Here is an 18,657-nt window from a genome sequence, read left to right as displayed (position 1 = left end):
CTATAGTTTACAAATCATGCCTCATGTATGGAATCAAGTCGGATCAATGCTTGGATAAGCCTATGTAGAGCATTTTAAGTCCAAGTTTTTATGTTTTATGTGCTGAGTATGTTACTATGAGTGAACTAATCTCAGCAAAAAAAGAGACGTCCCTTTTTCAGGACCCTGTCTTTCAAAGATAATTCGTAAAAATCCAAATAACTTCACAGATCTTCATTGTAAAGGGTTTAAATACTGTTTCCCATGCTTGTTCAATGAACCATAAACAATTAATGAACATGCACCTGTGGAACGGTCATTAAGACACTAACAGCTTACAGACGGTAGGCAATTAAGGTCACAGTTATGAAAACTTAGGACACTAAAGAGGCCTTACTACTGACACCAAAAGAAAGATGCCCAGGGTCCTTGCTTATCTGCGTGAACGTGCCTTAGGCATGCTGCAAGGAGGCATGAGGACTGCAGATGTGGCCAGGGCAATAAATTGCAGTGTCCGTACTGTGAGACGCCTAAGACAGCGCTACAGGGAGACAGGACGGACAGCTGATCGTCCTCGCCGTGGCAGACCACGTGTAACAATACCTGCACAGGATCGGTACATCCGAACATCACACCTGCAGGACAGGTACAGGATGGCAACAACAACTGCCCGAGTTACACCAGGAACGCACAATCCCTCCATCAGTGCTCAGACTGTCCGCAATAGGCTGAGACTGTCACGGTTGCCGTAAGGATTGGACCAAGGTGCAGCAGGAACGTGTATACACATCTTCTTTATTCAATTGAAAAGAAGGAAAAACAAAAGAAATACGTATACAAAAAAACAACGAACGCCACTAAACAGTCCTGTCAGGTGCACAGACACAAAACAGGAGACAACTACCCACAAATCCCAATACAAAAACACCCCTATACATAGGACCTTCAATCAGAGGCAACGAGGAACAGCTGCCTCCAATTGAAGGTCGATCAAAACCCTAAACATAGAATTAGAAGGACTAGACTAGAACATAGAAATATACTAACATAGAACATAAACCAAAAAACCCCGGAACCACATAAAACAAACACCCCCTGCCACGTCCTGACCAAACTACAATAACAAATAACCCCTTTACTGGTCAGGACGTGACAGAGAGAGGCTGGACTGAGGGCTTGTAGGTCTGTTGTAAGGCAGGTCCTCACCAGACATCACCGGCAACAACGTCGCCTATGGGCACAAACCCACCGTTGCTGGACCAGACAGGACTGGCAAAAAGTGCTCTTCACTGACGAGTCGCAGTTTTGTCTCACCAGGGGTGATGGTCGGATTTTCGTTTATCGTCGAAGGAATGAGAGTTACACCGAGGCCTGTACTCTGGAGCAGGATCGATTTGGAGGTGGAGGGTCCGTCATGGTCTGGAGTGATGTGTCACAGCATCATCGTACTGAGCTTGTTGTCATTGCAGGCAATCTCAATGCTGTGCGTTACAGGGAAGACATCCTCCTCCCTCATGTGGTACCCTTCCTGCAGGCTCATTCTGACATGACCCTCCAGCATGACAATGCCACCAGCCATACTGCTCGTTCTGTGCGTGATTTCCTGCAAGACAGGAATGTCAGTGTTCTGCCATGGCCAGCGAAGAGCCCGGATCTCAATCCCATTGAGCATGTCTGGGACCTGTTGGATCGGAGGGTGAGGGCTAGGGCCATTCCCCCCAGAAATGTATTGGAACTTGCAGATGCCTTGGTGGATGAGTGGGGTAACATCTCACAGCAAGAACTGGCAAATCTGGTGCAGTCCATGAGGAGCAGATGCACTGCAGTACTTAATGCAGCTGGTGGCCACACCAGATACTGACTGTTACTTTTGATTTTGACCCCCCCTTTGTTCAGGGACACATTATTCCATTTCTATTAGTCACATGTCTGTGGAACTTGTTCAGTTTATGCCTCAGTTGTTGAATCTTGTTATGTTCATACAAATATTTACACATGTTAATTTTGCTGAAAAGAAACGCAGTTGACAGTGAGAGGACGTTTCTTTTTTTGCTGAGTTTATGAGTTGCGTCATGGGTTGACAGACTTGGCTTCTCACAGGTGGGAGAGCTGGAGGTGGGAGGCCAGCCGGTCAGCAGGCAACATGTAGCAACCCAGTCTGTCTGCCATGTTGTGTTGTGTGGGTTGGCTGGACTCTCATTCCACCCCGGGCCCTCTCAGCTGTACAGCTGCCCTGCCCTCGCCTCGCACTGAGCAGGGGTGCTCCTCCTCCAGACGCTCAGCAGTTAAAACACACTTACACGCGCACACACACACCACACAGGCATCACCCTGAGGAGAGCAGCCTCCACACACACTTTCCCACGCACCCGCACAGGCGCACACGTCTCACACACTCAATGGCCCGCCAGAGGAAAATAAAGGACATTTTGGCTGTAATAATGTTATTGATATGCAAGAGTTTTGTTTGGTGATATGGTATTATTTATCCCCTCTTTAGTTTACAATTCAACACAGAGGGGTTGGGGATTCTTGTGAAAAAGGTTAACTTTGTTTTAAATGTAACATTTGGGTGCAACCAGACTCCAAACATCACTAGGGGGCAATCACGAAAATATGGGATTTTTCTGTTGTTTTGTTTGTCTTTTGATGATGAATAAGTTGTCTGCCTGCGTGAGGCCGACTCTGCTGGGAGCAATGGCCCGGGGAGCTCAGCAAGTAGGCTCAGATGGTGCCGTTAGACCGTGTGTGTGTGTTTTTGTTCCTCATGCGCGTGTGTGTGTACTGTACTTAGCTTTTCACATCCCTTTGACTGCACATAATATCCAACAGTGCACTCCAGGAGACACCAGAACCAAAAACCCACAGCAATCCAAACCTTTGTCACATTTATGATTAAGGTAGTATAACATTTACCTGAACGAGTTGTATTGAAACTAGAACATGTTTGAATAGTTGTTAATGGTTCTGTGGTGCCATGGGAGAGAACATGTGTTGCTCTGGCTGTGTGAGTTAGTTAGTCAGTGAACTTTTGGGGATAGTGAGGAGGTCAGGTCAGAACGAGGACCATCTGACGCCGACAGATGGAGGAAAGAAGCTGCAAATCAGGACGACAAGACCAAATGTTGATTTTGGACACACAACAAACGGTTATTTCAGTTTAAATCAAGTTTGCACCAATGCGCCCACCTCGACTACAGAGTTCTAACATGCGATGCAGAACTAGGCCTGTAACTGGACAAAAGGAAAGAAGTACTCTAGAATGAAATCATTTGTGCATTTTGCCATCCGCAGTGTTAGCCTCACTACCGGACATGCCACCAATACTTTTTGTTGGTGTTGGGCATCTACACTGCAGCATAGTGACTTTTCACTAGTACAGTAGCCTATTTCACACTGGTTTGTGTTCAATATTGGTGCAAAGTGCACCTCGGAACTGTACATTCAGCCAAATGTAGGTAGTTAACCGAGTAGGCTTATTCCTTGAGTTGTGTCTCATTGAGTGAATCGGCCTACCCACTCCAGCCTGGAGGTAGACTAAATACAGGTCTCCCTTAACGTTCAAACATCTCTAACGTTCTTCTCTCTTTGTGTTCTAGAATGGAGCTGTTCCAGGGGAACCCGTGAAGACGGATAAGAACTCCAGGAGAGGGAACTGGGGGAACCAGATAGAGTTTATCCTCACCAGCGTGGGCTATGCCGTGGGCCTGGGAAACGTATGGAGGTTCCCCTACCTCTGCTACAGAAATGGAGGAGGTACGTCTTCACACTCACAACACACTGATTAGATAGTAGTAATGACAGCGATACATTCTAGTTTATCCACAATGCATTTTGGCAGTGTTTTGAAAAGCAATCAAAGTAGCAGGTTGTCAAGTTTAAGTTTACGTTCCTCACATTGTGTCAAATGGATTCAAGTCATTCTTGGCTTCATTCCCCCTCAATTCAAATGTTTTCACTCCCACAGATGTCTTTAGTCTTCTATACATTTTGTGTTCAGGGATCGCCATAGAAGGGCACACAGATGCAGTATCCTGTGCATTAGGTCACACCATCACATAGCTGAGTATAGAGCCAAGGGGACTGGTGTAGCTCAAGGCTCTGCAGTAATAACACCACAGTAGACTATCAGCTTGCTGAGGCCTGGGCTACGTCCCAAAAGGCACCCTATTCCCAATATTGTGCACTACTTTTGACCAAGGCTATAGGTAAAAAGAATGCTCTGGTCAAAAGTTGTGCACTATAGGTAATAGGGAGCTATTTGTGTCGCAGACAGCCTGCTCCTCAATCTCCGGTGTTTCCTTTAACACATGAATTCAGACTACAGTCCCAGAGGACAGGTTATTCCCCAGACCTATTGGCCCCAGTGCCCCCCCCCCGTTAAACCAGTCAAGCAGACAGAGGATTGCTGCCAGCTCTGTTTGATGCTCCCTCACCTCATTCATTCTGGCTCATTCTGGCTGGCATAGACATAAACATCTCTCCTTCCAATCTGACCCCTCACTGCATTACGTTGCAGAAATAGGATATTGTCATGGGATGCCAACTTTTCTATATGAGCTAGGCAATTTTTCTATTCTAGACACAAACATGACCTTAACATTTGACTGCTCATTCACTGAGCATTGCATAGCAAAAATATGATATTGTCAATGTCTGGGGATGACAACTTTTATATTTATGAAAAATACTTATATTCTAGACACAAACATGACCTTAAAATCCATCCACTCACTCACAGAGCAATAAGTAGCAGAAATAGGATATAGTCACAGCATGGAATACCAATTTTTCTGTATATTGATTTATTTTTCATTTGAATGACCATTAGGTAAGCCATTGGTTGTGAGCAATAATGAACATATGCATACTTACAATAAGTACAAATGTAAAGATTCAAATAACACAAAGCTGAATTCTAGTCAATTTCATACAAATGTTTTGGCTTGACTAACTGTTGACCTGTCCCTGTAGTGTTGACTGACCCACATGTTATTGTTGTTTTACAGGAGCCTTCATGTTCCCCTACTTCATAATGCTTGTGTTCTGTGGGATCCCTCTGTTCTTCCTGGAGCTCTCCTTCGGACAGTTCGCCAGCCAGGGATGCCTGGGGGTCTGGAGGATCAGCCCTATGTTCAAAGGTGAGTCAGTTAACAACCACTGCTGCCATTGGTTGGCATTACATCATTGCTATTGGTCAGTGGCATCCAACTAATCACTGACTGTATCTTATGCTTAGGAAACTGAAAGATGGAAAATAAATGGCAACATCTATTGTCTGCTTGGAATGCTTAACGTCATTTTTTTTAAACATTACTTCAGTCAGAGAAATCCATTCACCTCTTCAGCTTCTGGTATCATTCTAATGTTGTTTCAATCCCTCTCCCTCACCAGGTGTGGGCTACGGAATGATGGTGGTGTCCACCTACATCGGTATCTACTACAACGTGGTGATCTGCATCGCCTTCTACTATTTCTTCTCCTCCATGACCAACCTGCTGCCGTGGACCTACTGCAACAACCCCTGGAACACGCCCACCTGCAACGGCGTGGTGACGCCCACGGGCATCAACAACACCCTGGCCAACGTCACCCGCAGCCTGGTCACCGGGGCCGCTGAGGTCGCCGTGGAGGTGGTCAATAAGACCAAGAGGACCAGCCCCAGCGAGGAGTACTGGAAGTAAGGCCTAACCCGGACCCGGAGTCAGTTATCAATCTTTCTTTCAATCCCAAAAGATCTTGTTCTAGATTAGGGCTGTGACGATACCTGTATCGCAATATTCTTTTCCATGGCAAAAATGAAAACACGGAGCAGACCAAACTATTTGGTGCTTTAAAAACCTGCTGTGTGTAAAATATTGTGTGCTTTAGCTTGGAAAATTACTAAATGTGACTCTGGATGGCAACATAAAGACGTTTGTTTCCAACATTAGGGCTGTTTTCCTTAAAAGGTTCATTCATGTTTTGTTTTCTTGCCACGATACTGATGAGTATCGTGATACTGGTATCGTCCCGGCCCTATTCTGGATCTGTTGAGTGCTGGAAGTAAGGCCTGAGTGTGGAGTTGGAAAAAATCACAGGTTTTCCAGAAGTCCTGGATGGAGAATTTCCTGCTTATTTCTTTCTGATTCCGGGATTTTCCAACTGGGATTTCTATAAAACCTGGGAATTTTCGGAGTTACCGTCATTTTCCAACCCTACAGTACCTGAGTGGGAAGGTGTGGGCATGGCTGACTCTGACTCAGGTGTACTAGATTAAAGAGACTGGAGTGGATGCTGCAAGGGTTAATGCACACTATTACTCCTAGATACATGTATGTTCAGTAAAGCAGCACCCAAAGTGTTTTGACACAAAGCATGTTTGACTATGGGTTAACAAAAGAATGTTTGTGTATCTCTTTGTAAAGGAATGTTTGCCTTGCTAATCCGGGTCTAAGATTAGTCATCCAGCCTTCAACAAGCATTACTCATCGTTCACTGTGTCTGAAGTACACACTATTAGATGTTTAGTATATTTCCCTAGAAAATAATATTATCTGGATTCTTAATACATGGGGAGTAGTGTAGCTGTTTTATGCCCCTTAGCATTGAGAATAGGGCCCATTCGAAGGAAACAGTGTTTTTGGTTAATGACTTTCTAAATGTTTTGGGCTTAGCTTTCCGTCCGGGTGGTGCTGTCTGTCAGTATATCAGAAAAGATAATCCATTGTCTTGGTCGAGCTGCTGCTGCATTGACATATGGGCTTCGCTCATTGTGATGCCAGGGTACATCCGAACAATACTTCTTCTCTATCTTTCAGGAATTAACGTATAGACATTATTTGTCCCGGCGGCACTAACTATATATCCCGCGTTTCTCTATCCAGACGTTGTTGTTGTGAATAGACACTGTGATGCATCTTTTCTCATCCCCACAGACACTATGTGCTGAAGATCTCAGACGACATCGGGAATTTCGGGGAAGTCCGTCTCCCTATTCTGGGATGTCTGGCCGTGTCCTGGGTGGTGGTCTTCCTCTGTCTCATCAGAGGAGTCAAGTCTTCAGGAAAGGTGAGGTGTCTTTCTTTCTCTCTCTCTCTCTCTCTTTCTCTCTCTCTCTCGCTCTCGCTCTCTCTCTCTCTCTCTCTCTCTCTCATTTCCAAATGTCATTGTTTGGGCCAGTAGTTTTTCCAGGTCAAATAACTTAGTCAGGAAGAACTCCTGTTCATAGTGTATAATCGACACACGTTAGGAGATCTTCTCGCTCATTCTTCTCCTCTCCAGGTGGTGTACTTCACAGCGACGTTCCCCTACGTGGTGCTGACCATCCTGTTCATCAGAGGCATCACCCTGGAGGGAGCTGTCACCGGCATCAAGTACTACCTGACCCCACAGTGGCATAAGATCCTCGACGCTAAGGTGTGGTTAATCATATAGAAATAACATGGTTATAAGTCCTGGAATTCTTAAGTAATACTTTATATGAGTTGTAAACAGTTACTGTTTATTACTCGTATAATAGCTCTGTAGCTCTTCATAGCGTAGACTTGTTGGCTTTCTCATAACACAGCTGTCGAAAGAGACTGCTTGATCAGATGTAATATGCCTCAGGTATGAAAAAAGGTTGTTCTTCAGTGGTTGTACTGACACATGTTTGTGCGTCTGTCCAGGTGTGGGGAGACGCTGCCTCTCAGATCTTCTACTCTCTGGGCTGTGCATGGGGAGGCCTCATCACTATGGCCTCCTACAACAAGTTCCACAACAACTGCTACAGGTACTCTACTCTTCCTCTCCCCTCACTGTTCCCCCCTAAACTCTCCACTTTACTACCAAATAAACCCTGGGCGCGTCCCAAATGGCATCCTATTGGGCCCTGGTCAGACGTAGTGCACTATAAAGGGACTAAGGTACCATTTGGGATGCATTTCCTGTCAGAGCTCAGGTCTTTTTCTGTGTCAAAAAGGGGCTTAGGTGGTGTGTGTGGCGGAGGGCATGGCAATAAAAAAAATTTTAGAACATTTTAGAGGCCCCCATCTTGGTGCTGTGGAGAAATTTGAGCATTTTTAAGCCAGATTCCTGCAATTCTACACATTTCTCCATGGAGCTGAGTTTTAAAGCTAATTTCCTGGAATTTTATGCATTTTGCCATGGCTAATGCTGTGTTCTTTTGCTCACACATGATAACAACATGAATACTGCTAAATTCATTGTTTTGGGAATTTTCTATTCTCTCTGACTGTGTAGCTTTTATTTTGGTTATTGTTAGTTCTCAAAGATTATATTATTTATAAATATGTAGGTCCATTATATTTTATACAAACTTTATATCTGTTTTAGTCATTTAAGTTTACATTTCAAGTGTTTTTCATCCCGAAAATGTATTTTAAAATTTTTGGGGATTTAGGCAACCGAAAAAATGCTTCGGCGGCCTGCCCAAGGATTACAATGGCAGACAAATCCCTGGAGTTGTGTAAGCGGTTACACTATTGCAGTTCCTCGTGCTCAGTTAGAGTGAATCAGGAAGGCTCTTTGTTGCCTCTCTGGGTGCGATCACGCTACAGTGTCAGCAGAGATTAACAGAAATGGTGCAGAATAGAGGAGGGCAGCTACAAATTGCAAGAATTGATGGAGTATGGTGTGATGGTGTGTACTGCATGCCACTGTACTGAAGGTGGAGGACAGAGGCATCACGCTGAGAGAGTGAACGAGACAAAATTATGTCATTTTTTAACTGCTGTTAAGCCTGCGGTTGCATTGTTAACTTTGTAGTTTACGGTAGTCCAACTCAAAACTCTCCTGGAAACTGGAAGAGGTTTTCTCTTCTCTATAACACCACCGTGTGGTTGAAGGGCAGAAGTGATGGACAGTATACTATAAATCAGGGGTTCCTAAACTCTTTCAGCCTGGGACCCAAATGAGAAATGCTGTGTTTTCCTGGGACCCAAGCTTAGGAACATATGCAACTATACATACATATCAGTACATTTCATTGCCCTTATGCCTAAAACAAATGTAATACAGATAGAAACAAATAACAATTCAATGAATTACCCATATAAATAGCTATTCATGTGTATTGTTCCCCATTAAAACACTCTGACATATCTGTCTAGGTTGGAACTGTTGCTGTTAAAATACAATAAATCCGTTTCATTCTGAACTGGAGCAAACTGATTGATCACATCACGCAGATGTTTAACAGAACACACACACACACAGACACAGGCTTTTTGATAGTGCAACCCTAAGTAACAGTACAGATGAAACATGATCAGGCCTAATGTACAGCTTACTGTGGAAATGATTGTTGAAAGAAAGCCTAGGTTGGAACTGTTCCTCTTAAAATACAATACATATTGTTTTCATTCTGAACTGGAATAAACTGATTGATCACATCACACAGATGTAGACCAGAAAACACACACACACAGTCCTAATGAGAGGTGTGTGGCTGGTTGAAGTTTCCAACAAGCATGTCTATTCTGGGCTCAGTTTTTGACTATGCAACACTGAGGTCATGCTCAGCATTGAGACTGTTTATGCACTTGTTTTTTTAAGTATGTCAGAGTTGAGAACCCTGACCCGCATAGGTATGTGGTGCCAAACTGGTTCAGAATATCTACTGCTTTCTCAGTCAGGGAGGAGACCGCTTCCTGCTGTAGATAAGGAATCTAGAACTATGTGAGTGTGTTTGCCTCAAAAAGCATATTGCTTCAATCAGTTGATTCCAGTTCAGAATAAAACATATTCCTTGTATTTTAACACCAACAGTTCCAACCTGGACTTGTTTTCAACAATCATTTCTACAGTAAGATGTACAGTAGGCCTGATCATTTTTCATCTTCATCTGTATTTAGGGGTTGCACTTTTCATCTTCATCTGTATTTAGGGGTTGCACTATAAATAATAGCTAGCTAGCTTGCTTTGGCTAACGTTAGCTATTAGCTGTGTACAAGGCCAGGGGATTATTTGAAAGAGAAACTCACATCTACTACTATGAGAGATAGTAATGTTACTTTCTTGGCTGCAAATCAATGATAGAGTAGTAAGTAGTGTAACTAACAAACCCACCAGCTGTAAGCAGGAAACATATTTCTCACATCTCTTTCTCTCTCTTCAGTATTTCTCACTATTTGTTATTATGCAATTAAGATGTAGACTGTTTAGTCTGAATTTGAACTGGAAATATGTACAGTGGGGGAAAAAAGTATTTGATCCCCTGCTGATTTTGTACGTTTGCCAATTTACAAAGATGTGTCTCAGTCTATATGATCAGTCTATAATTTTAATAGTAGGTTTATTTCAACAGTGAGAGACAGAATAACAACAACAAAAATCCAGAAAAAACGCATGTCAAAAATGTTGCATTTTAATGAGGGAAATAAGTATTTGACCCCTCTGCAAAACATGACTTAGTACTTGGTGGCAAAACCCTTGTTGGCAATCACAGAGGTCAGACGTTTCTTGTAGTTGGCCACCAGGTTTGCACACATCTCAGGAGGGATTTTGTCCCACTCCTCTTTGCAGATCTTCTCCAAGTCATTAAGGTTTCGAGGCTGACGTTTGGCAACTCGAACCTTCAGCTCCCTCCACAGATTTTCTATGGGATTAAGGTCTGGAGACTGGCTAGGCCATTCCAGGACCTTAATGTGCTTCTTCTTGAGCCACTCCTTTGTTGCCTTGGCCGTGTGTTTTGGGTCATTGTCATGCTGGAATACCCATCCACGACCCATTTTCAATGCCCTGGCTGAGGGAAGGAGGTTCGCACCCAAGATTTGACGGTACATGGCCCCGTCCATCGTCCCTTTGATGCGGTGAAGTTGTCCTGTCCCCTTAGCAGAAAAACACCCCCAAAGCATAATGTTTCCACCTCCATGTTTGACGGTGGAGATGGTGTTCTTGGTGTCATAGGCAGCATTCCTCCTCCAAACACGGCGAGTTGAGTTGATGTCAAAGAGCTCCATTTTGGTCTCATCTGACCACAACACTTTCACCAGTTGTCCTCTGAGTCATTCAGATGTTCATTGGCAAACTTCAGACGGGCATGTATATGTATTCTTGAGTAGGGGGACCTTGCGGGCGCTGCAGGATTTCAGACCTTCACGGCGGAGTGTGTTACCAATTGTTTTCTTGGTGACTATGGTCCCAGCTGCCTTGAGATCATTGACAAGATCCTCCCGTGTAGGTTCTGGGCTGATTCCTCACCATTCTAATGATCATTGCAACTCCACAAGGTGAAATCTTGCATGGAGCGCCAGGCCGAGGGAGATTGACAGTTCTTTTGTGTTTCTTCCATTTGCGAATAATCGCACCAAATGTTGTCACCTTCTCACCAAGCTGCTTGGCGATGGTCTTGTAGCCCATTCCAGCCTTGTGTAGGTCTACAATCTTGTCCCTGACATCCTTGGAGAGCTCTTTGGTCTTGGCCATGGTGGAGAGTTTGGAATCTGATTGATTGATTGCTTCTGTGGACAGGTGTCTTTTATACAGGTAACAAGCTGCGGTTAGGAGCTCTCCCTTTAAGAGTGTGCTCCTAATCTCAGCTCGTTACCTGTATAAAAGACACCTGGGAGCCAGAAATCTTTCTGATTGAGAGGGGGTCAAATACTTATTTCCCTCATTAAAATGCAAATCAATTTATAACATTTTTGACATGCGTTTTTCTGGATATTTTTGTTGTTATTCTGTCTCTCACTGTTCAAATAAACCTACCATTAAAATTATAGACTGATCCTTTCTTTGTCAGTGGGCAAACGTAGGACAGATACATTGGACAGATCCAACTTAATGTTGGTTAGTGTAATATACTAATAACCTTCTCTTCCTGTTTTCTCTCCTTTGATTGGTTACCCATACAGGGACAGCATCATCATCAGCATCACCAACTGTGCGACCAGCGTGTATGCAGGCTTCGTCATCTTCTCCATCCTGGGCTTCATGGCCCACCACCTGAACGTAGATGTATCTGAGGTGGCCGACCACGGCCCCGGCCTGGCCTTCGTGGCCTACCCAGAGGCCCTCACTCTGCTGCCCATCTCCCCCCTCTGGTCCCTGCTCTTCTTCTTCATGCTCATCCTGCTGGGCCTGGGGACGCAGGTGAGTCAGTCTACCACCATCATATCCTGGCTTTGTCCCAAATGGCACCCTATTACCGTGTGGTTCTGGTCAAAAGTAGTGCACTATGTAGGGAATAGGGTAACACTGTTTATTCTCTCTGACATCATTGCATGCATGTCTAGGATCAAAAGACTCCTCAACAGCTTCTACCCCCAAGCCATAAGACTGCTGAACAATTCATAACATCGCCACCAGATAATTTACATTGACCGCCCCTCCCTTTTGTACACTGCTGCTACTCGCTGTTTATTATCTATGAATAGTCACTTCACCCCCACCTACATATACAAATTACCTCAACTAACCGGTGCCCCCTGTTTATCGCCTCGTTATTCTTATTGTGTTCAATATTTTTTCTTCTTGAACTGCACTGTTGGTTAAGGGCTTGTAAGTAAGCATTTCACAGTAAAGTCAACACTTGTTGTATTTGGCGCATGTGACAAATAAAGGTTGATTTGATAGAATAGCAGAACATGTTTTTTTTTTACCACGATGTGCAACTCTCCCCACCTCCGCTTCATCAACAAAACAATAACAATGGCTGCCAAAAGTCAATGGGGCTCAACTAGATTTTTTTTATGTTGGAGAAAGTGTTTTTTTGTTGTTGAGAGAAGTAGATATAAAAGTCACTGCTGAGTGTTGACCTGTCAGTGTGTGTCCCGGTGTGCAGTTCTGCCTGCTGGAGACCCTGGTGACGGCCATCGTGGATGAGATCGGTACTGACTGGATCATTAGGAACAAGACGGTGGTCACAGGAGGAGTGGCTATAGTGGGCTTCCTGCTGGGGGTGCCGCTCACCACACAGGTAATGGACTGGAGATGTTTACACACACAGACACACACACACACACACACACACACACACACACACACATACACACAAACTTACACATGCATGTGTACACACACATAAACACACACTTAATAATCCAAATATTCAGGATGTATACTGATGTTGTGTTCTCTACCTGTGCTCTCGTGTATTTAGGCTGGGATCTACTGGCTACTGCTCATGGATAACTACGCTGCTAGTTTCTCTCTGGTTATCATCTCCTGCATCATGTGCATCTGCATCATGTACGTCTATGGTGAGTCCAACTGTCTTTCCTCGATTCTAAATGCCTATCGTCCACAATGCTCTGCCAACGCTATTGGTGAAAGCTAATCAAACTGACTGGAATGGAATGACTGACAACATGCTGTACTGTTTGTGTTCAGGACACAAGAAATACTTCAAGGACGTTGAGATGATGCTGGGTTTCCCCCCTCCCATCTTCTTCCGGGTCTGCTGGAGATTCGTGTCGCCCATCATCATATCTGTAAGATAGCAGCTACCACCCAGTGCCTCCTTGTTGACATGTTTTAGAGGCTTGACCTGCTCTGCATTCCATTCCGCTTGTCTAATCCTCGCTAATCTGTATTGCTCAACAAAACCTGTCGTGCAAAACACCTGCCAGAATACCAGAATGACGTAAGACACACACAAGTGATCGATGAAGATATGTACCGTATGAGGATTGAAATAGGGTATATTCTGTTCAAATAAATGACTTGACCCTGGTGATCCCTCTCCTCTCTTTGTATTTGCAGTTCATCCTGATCTTCACAGTGATCCAGTATAAGCCCATCACCTACAATGACTACGTGTACCCCGGCTGGTCCCTAGCCATCGGCTTCCTTATGGCCATGTCCTCTGTCACATGTATACCCATCTATGCTCTCTACAAGATCTCCAAGTCCGAGGGAACAACATTTTTGGAGGTAAAATCCACAGGATCTCTGTTTAGAGCTCTGTCTGTCTTTAGTATTGGAAGCAGACGTTGTTCGCACTAGTAGAGGAAGTGTTTTCGTTTTTTATGTTGAATGGCACATGTTGCCGAAGGTCTTTGAACTGAAAGAAATGAAGGATAGTAAAAGAGAACCCGATTTGGTGTTATGTTATTCCAGAACTTTCTCACCTTCTTTACCTGCCTCTAATTAACAATAAATAATACACCTGTGTCCTTCCCATCACATTGACCTCTGAACCTTTACCCCTTACAGCGGTTGAAGAATTCATGCAAGGCGGACATAAAGTGGGGCCCGGCCCTGAGTGAGCACCGGATAGGCCACTACGCCGCCCCAAGCTCAGAGGGAGAAGTGGAGGTGCGTCCCCTGAAAGAGGAGCTGAAGGAGAAGGAGGATGAGAAGAGGGATGAGATCAGCCTCACCATCCAGGGCAGCAACGGCTCCACAGCACACAACACTACCCCCAGCGCATAGAGGCCCCCCCTGGGCCAGCTCCAGCCCCCTCCCAACCACCCCTCACCCTTTCCCACCGCACTGTGGGGAAAACCCGCTCGCTGGAGACCTTTACATATTGTAAGGGCTTATTATTTCTAACCTCTAGAGAAATTGGTCATCATCCAAAAGAATTGTATTTCTCGTTTCAACATCATTTCATGATGCAGTTTCTTGTAAACACGTTATTTGTTCTCTTCTTCATATTATGCAGGAGTTGAAGTAGAAATATACACTGTAAAGAAATCCACTCGGAATTGGCAACTTTTCTAGCGACAGTGCTGGCGGTTTTAAAGCTGGAGACCAAATGTTCTTTGGGTCAGTGTAGACACATGGCACCACTCTAGGGACTGATCCTTCCCTTCTGTTGTTTTATCTACGGTATAGCTTTTGGCTCTCAGTACCCTCTAATACATGATAGTCTCCACTACTCAGACTGTTATGTATGCTGCTTTAGGGTTACCCAGAACAACTCATATTGGAGTAAGCCAATGGCTATTTAGCTACTCCTAAATATTTTATTTGAACAACACAGTAAAGCCATTCTACTTCCAATGTTGGCAAACAACTAACATACATTACAGAACCAACTCCCCACACACACACACAGAATGTTGGTCTCCAGCTTTCTGAACACCTACCCTGACTAACGCCCATGATTTCCCGATGCCCATTCTCAGGGTCCCAAAATAATCTACTACTTACTGAACAAGTTCAATACCTGAGTACATTTTATTTGATTATGGTAGGCTTTACATAAAAAAGGGAGCTAAGTAAAAGACAACCATAACATGTTCACACACAAAAACAAATGGGTGGATGGATGCAACTGAGTACAATAAAGTGCCATCTCTCTTTTAGTCTTCCAGGTATTTCCGTGGGAAATGCATCTCAAGATGTGGCATCTCACTTGTGAAGGGAACGTTTAATTGACGACAGAAGCAGCTACAGATGTAGGATCTTAATTTGACCCGTTTTTTAACACCAGGAAAATAATCATGCCACAACAGAGTGATCAAATGAAGGTCCTACATCTGTAGCATAACAAGGAGGGAGGACACAGTGGTGTTGCGTCATAGCCTCTGTTACTCACAAGTAGGATTTGCTCCAACAAGGCATGTTACCAAAAACATGTTAAACATGCATGAACTTTAATATCTCGGTGGCATAGCTGGAGTATGTGTCTTTGTTAACTTTTTCAAAACTGAGAGACTTGCATCAGCAGGTGTCTTTGCAGAGGAAAATATGTGTATTTACAGGCGTTTTAAAGCTCTGAGCCAAGTAGTGGTATGATTGGATGTGGAAACAGGAAGGAGAGAAGCCATTGGTTGGCCTGGAGATGGAGTTTGTCTCCACAAGATAAAAAAAAATCAGTTACTGAATTATGTAGTTTATATGTAGTTGTATCGTTCTGTCAATAGAATTATCTTATTTTATCTTTCATTATTGTAAAGTAACATAGTAAATAATTATAAGGAAGACATGTTTATTTTGTAAAGAAGCTACACTATCTTGAGAAATAACAGTAATGTTTACCATTCCTCATCCATGACTTGATTTTTATTGGTAATTGATTTATTTTAGGGGGTTGGAGTGGGAGGGAGATGTATTTCAGTCACTTTGTGGCAGGATGCTGTGGGGTTGTGCTAGCACAGATTGCTGGAATTGGCAATTGTCAAGAAGTCCCATCTCTCTATCCAATTCAATGCATTCGTCTCCGCTCTGTTGCGTTGCATCTGTGTTGCAGTGAGGCAAAGACCTGTCTGTGGTAACACTGTGAACCACTGGGTCCTTGCCTGGCCTGCACTGATAGAGAGAGGTAGTCTGGCAATGCAGCTGCTTAAGTGCTAGAGCATCGCATCTTAGTGAAACTTCAGATGTTTTCTTTTTTCTTTAACCAGTACGTCACTGTATATAATATTCAACATCTTTGTCTGACTGCATAAATCCACTTTCTGCTGTCGAATATATGACCGAGTTGTTCTCCTTCCATTTTACTTCAGTTTCTCTGTGTTAAAAGTGTCATGACAGTTAGCTATCCAGACACTCAGGGGAGTAGGTAGTTACTTAGTGGTGAAAGTCTTTGGTTATTTGGCTCCAATTAGCCTCTTATTGCCTGTGTAGGGCACTAGGGCTCTGGTCAAAAGTAGTGCACTATAAAGGGAATAGGGTGCCATTTGAGACGTACCCAAACTCGTTGGCTATTTGAACTAACACAAAAAGCACACCAGTAGGTTAGACGCAGCCCAACAGACTCAAGCTTTACTTCAGATGACAACAGACTAGTGTGTTCTCCTATGACGCTGATAGAAGCACAGTACGGCCACACGAATCAACCTGTTCTAAAGCAGAGTAGGAGTGGTCCTGGAATAGCACAGGATATTAATAATGATGATGGTTTTAACTGATGTGTTCTATACACTATGGATTCATATCATTTTGGTAATAAGGAGTTTACAGCAGGTGTAAATGGTTGAGCTAAAGTGGGTTAGTATATAATGGCCCTGATGACAGGATTTGATAACAGAATGAAACGGTGTATGATTATTCTAGACATGCCGGCTCAGGTCAGGTTGCCTCTGGATACTTCCAGGGAGTCCTCTAGGACTTTTATTTCTTCTTCCTCCTGTTACTGTTAAACTGTTGACTTGTAGTCCTCTTATTTATTAGCTACAGTCGCTAGTAAGTTAAGGATAACCACCATGCTATTGCAACCGTTTGGTCTCTGCTGTCCACCGAACTCTTCCTCTATCAGATACTTGTACAGTCATGTAAAAACTGGTGTTTGTGTGTTTATTTGTTTTTATTTGGGGGTAGGCAGGATTTTTTCTTGTGGTAAAAGTAGCCGATGTTAAGTGTAATATGTATTTGTGTGTAGTCGATACCTTACTACTGAGTACTGTTCTTAGATCAGGATAGTGTCAGTATTGATGTCATGTAATTCTAATCAATCAGTAACTATCAATTTTGTCATGTAACAAAACACAATCTACCTTTTAAGAGATCTTTTGTTTTTTTTACTAACAAAAATATATATTTTATTGTCACAATTGAATCATCCATGTTCGGTGACACTACCTTTATCGTGTTCTAAAAGCCAGCTGATATCAAAAGTATTGCCAAACAAAAGCTTGGGTTGAAACTTGAAATTTGCATTTTACAGTATGTTCTGTTGGAGGTACATGACGGTTGGGGAAAGTATATAATAACAGTATTAATCCATTTTACATAGTAATAATGCCAATAGTATTAAGCCAACACCGTGGTACTATACTGCAGCGACATCCGGTTACAATATAGTGACTGTGCTGTAAATTCCTTTGTGTAACGAGACTGGCCTTTTCAATTTGATGGAGTATTTTACACGTGCATATGCGGCAAAAAAAAGATGACAGAAATCAAACACCAAAATCGGTAACATTGTAACTGCAATAAATATGACATTACAACAAAATATCAATGTATTGGGGAAGTGTTTTAGAATATAAACTAATTGGACAATAAGGAATGGGTTCAACCAAATGTCTCATATCCAGAGTAAGAATCTTATCTTATTCTTCCCTTTTTGCACTGGGATTATTATTTCATTAACTTGGCATTTGGTGAGATCTTTCCTTCCAAATTAATATTAAGCAGGTAGTGAAAAATGTACACTCAAGGACACATTAGATGAATATTCATATTTTTTGGACATTGTTTTTCATCTCATTTAGAAATCGCTGTAGTAAGTCATCTATATATGGGATGTAAGAAATGAATACGTTACCAATTCTGAAAACTGATAGTCGGCCTCTACTGTACTAAAACTGTGATTTATCTATTCTGTGGTTTTCTACAATCACCGAGGAGATCTCTTGAATTTCTAACTCATAAACATGTTTTTACACGTTTTTTTTTCAGCACTTTAAATCAAGTCATTTGTGTTTATAACATATTTAACAATACAAACTTCCATTTTGAAATAAGGCCTTTACAGTGGTCTGCACAAGCTGCTGTGTCAGCATGTCAGCAGAGAAGACACAATGTTATGCCAATGTAAATTCTATCATAGTGGAGAATAAAGCACAAATGAAATGAACACAGTACTGGTACTTTCTCATATATATCTAACCATGTCTCTTGAACCTTAGGGCCAAAATCCATTGAATTGTCTTAGTCATGTCAGCTCTATATCGTAAACTGTTCCATTACAAATGGTAAATAAAATCTATTTTAAAGATCACTCAAGTGTGGTTCATGTCCCATTTGTGTTTTGTCTTTCTGAACAGGCTATGGCTTTTGTTAGATGGGAGAAAGTAGATT

At 43.0% G+C, this 18,657-nt stretch overlaps 1 protein-coding gene across 6 annotated transcripts in view; it reads left to right on the top strand.

Annotated features, from left to right (window-relative positions):
• The window catches only part of LOC106599379 (sodium- and chloride-dependent glycine transporter 1), a 95,848-nt gene extending 77,271 nt beyond the window's left edge, over positions 1-18,577 (top strand). For all 6 annotated transcript variants that reach the window (XM_014190585.3, XM_082973378.1, XM_082973377.1 and 3 more), the window contains 12 exons: positions 3,579-3,735; positions 4,989-5,120; positions 5,374-5,659; positions 6,897-7,029; positions 7,243-7,377; positions 7,629-7,732; positions 11,817-12,054; positions 12,746-12,880; positions 13,064-13,163; positions 13,294-13,394; positions 13,666-13,836; positions 14,119-18,577. In XM_014190585.3, the coding sequence (XP_014046060.1) occupies positions 3,579-3,735; positions 4,989-5,120; positions 5,374-5,659; positions 6,897-7,029; positions 7,243-7,377; positions 7,629-7,732; positions 11,817-12,054; positions 12,746-12,880; positions 13,064-13,163; positions 13,294-13,394; positions 13,666-13,836; positions 14,119-14,337 (1,911 nt within the window). In that variant the 3' untranslated portion in view covers positions 14,338-18,577. The remainder of the gene's footprint in view (positions 1-3,578; positions 3,736-4,988; positions 5,121-5,373; positions 5,660-6,896; positions 7,030-7,242; positions 7,378-7,628; positions 7,733-11,816; positions 12,055-12,745; positions 12,881-13,063; positions 13,164-13,293; positions 13,395-13,665; positions 13,837-14,118) is intronic.
• The last annotated feature ends 80 nt before the right edge of the window (positions 18,578-18,657 follow it).

This window comes from Salmo salar, chromosome 03, assembly GCF_965601325.2.
Source record: "Salmo salar chromosome 03, fSalSal1, whole genome shotgun sequence".
NCBI classification, from domain to species: Eukaryota; Metazoa; Chordata; class Actinopteri; order Salmoniformes; family Salmonidae; genus Salmo; species Salmo salar.
Note: the sequence above shows the minus strand (reverse complement) of the source record. Positions and strands in the feature narration are given on the sequence as shown.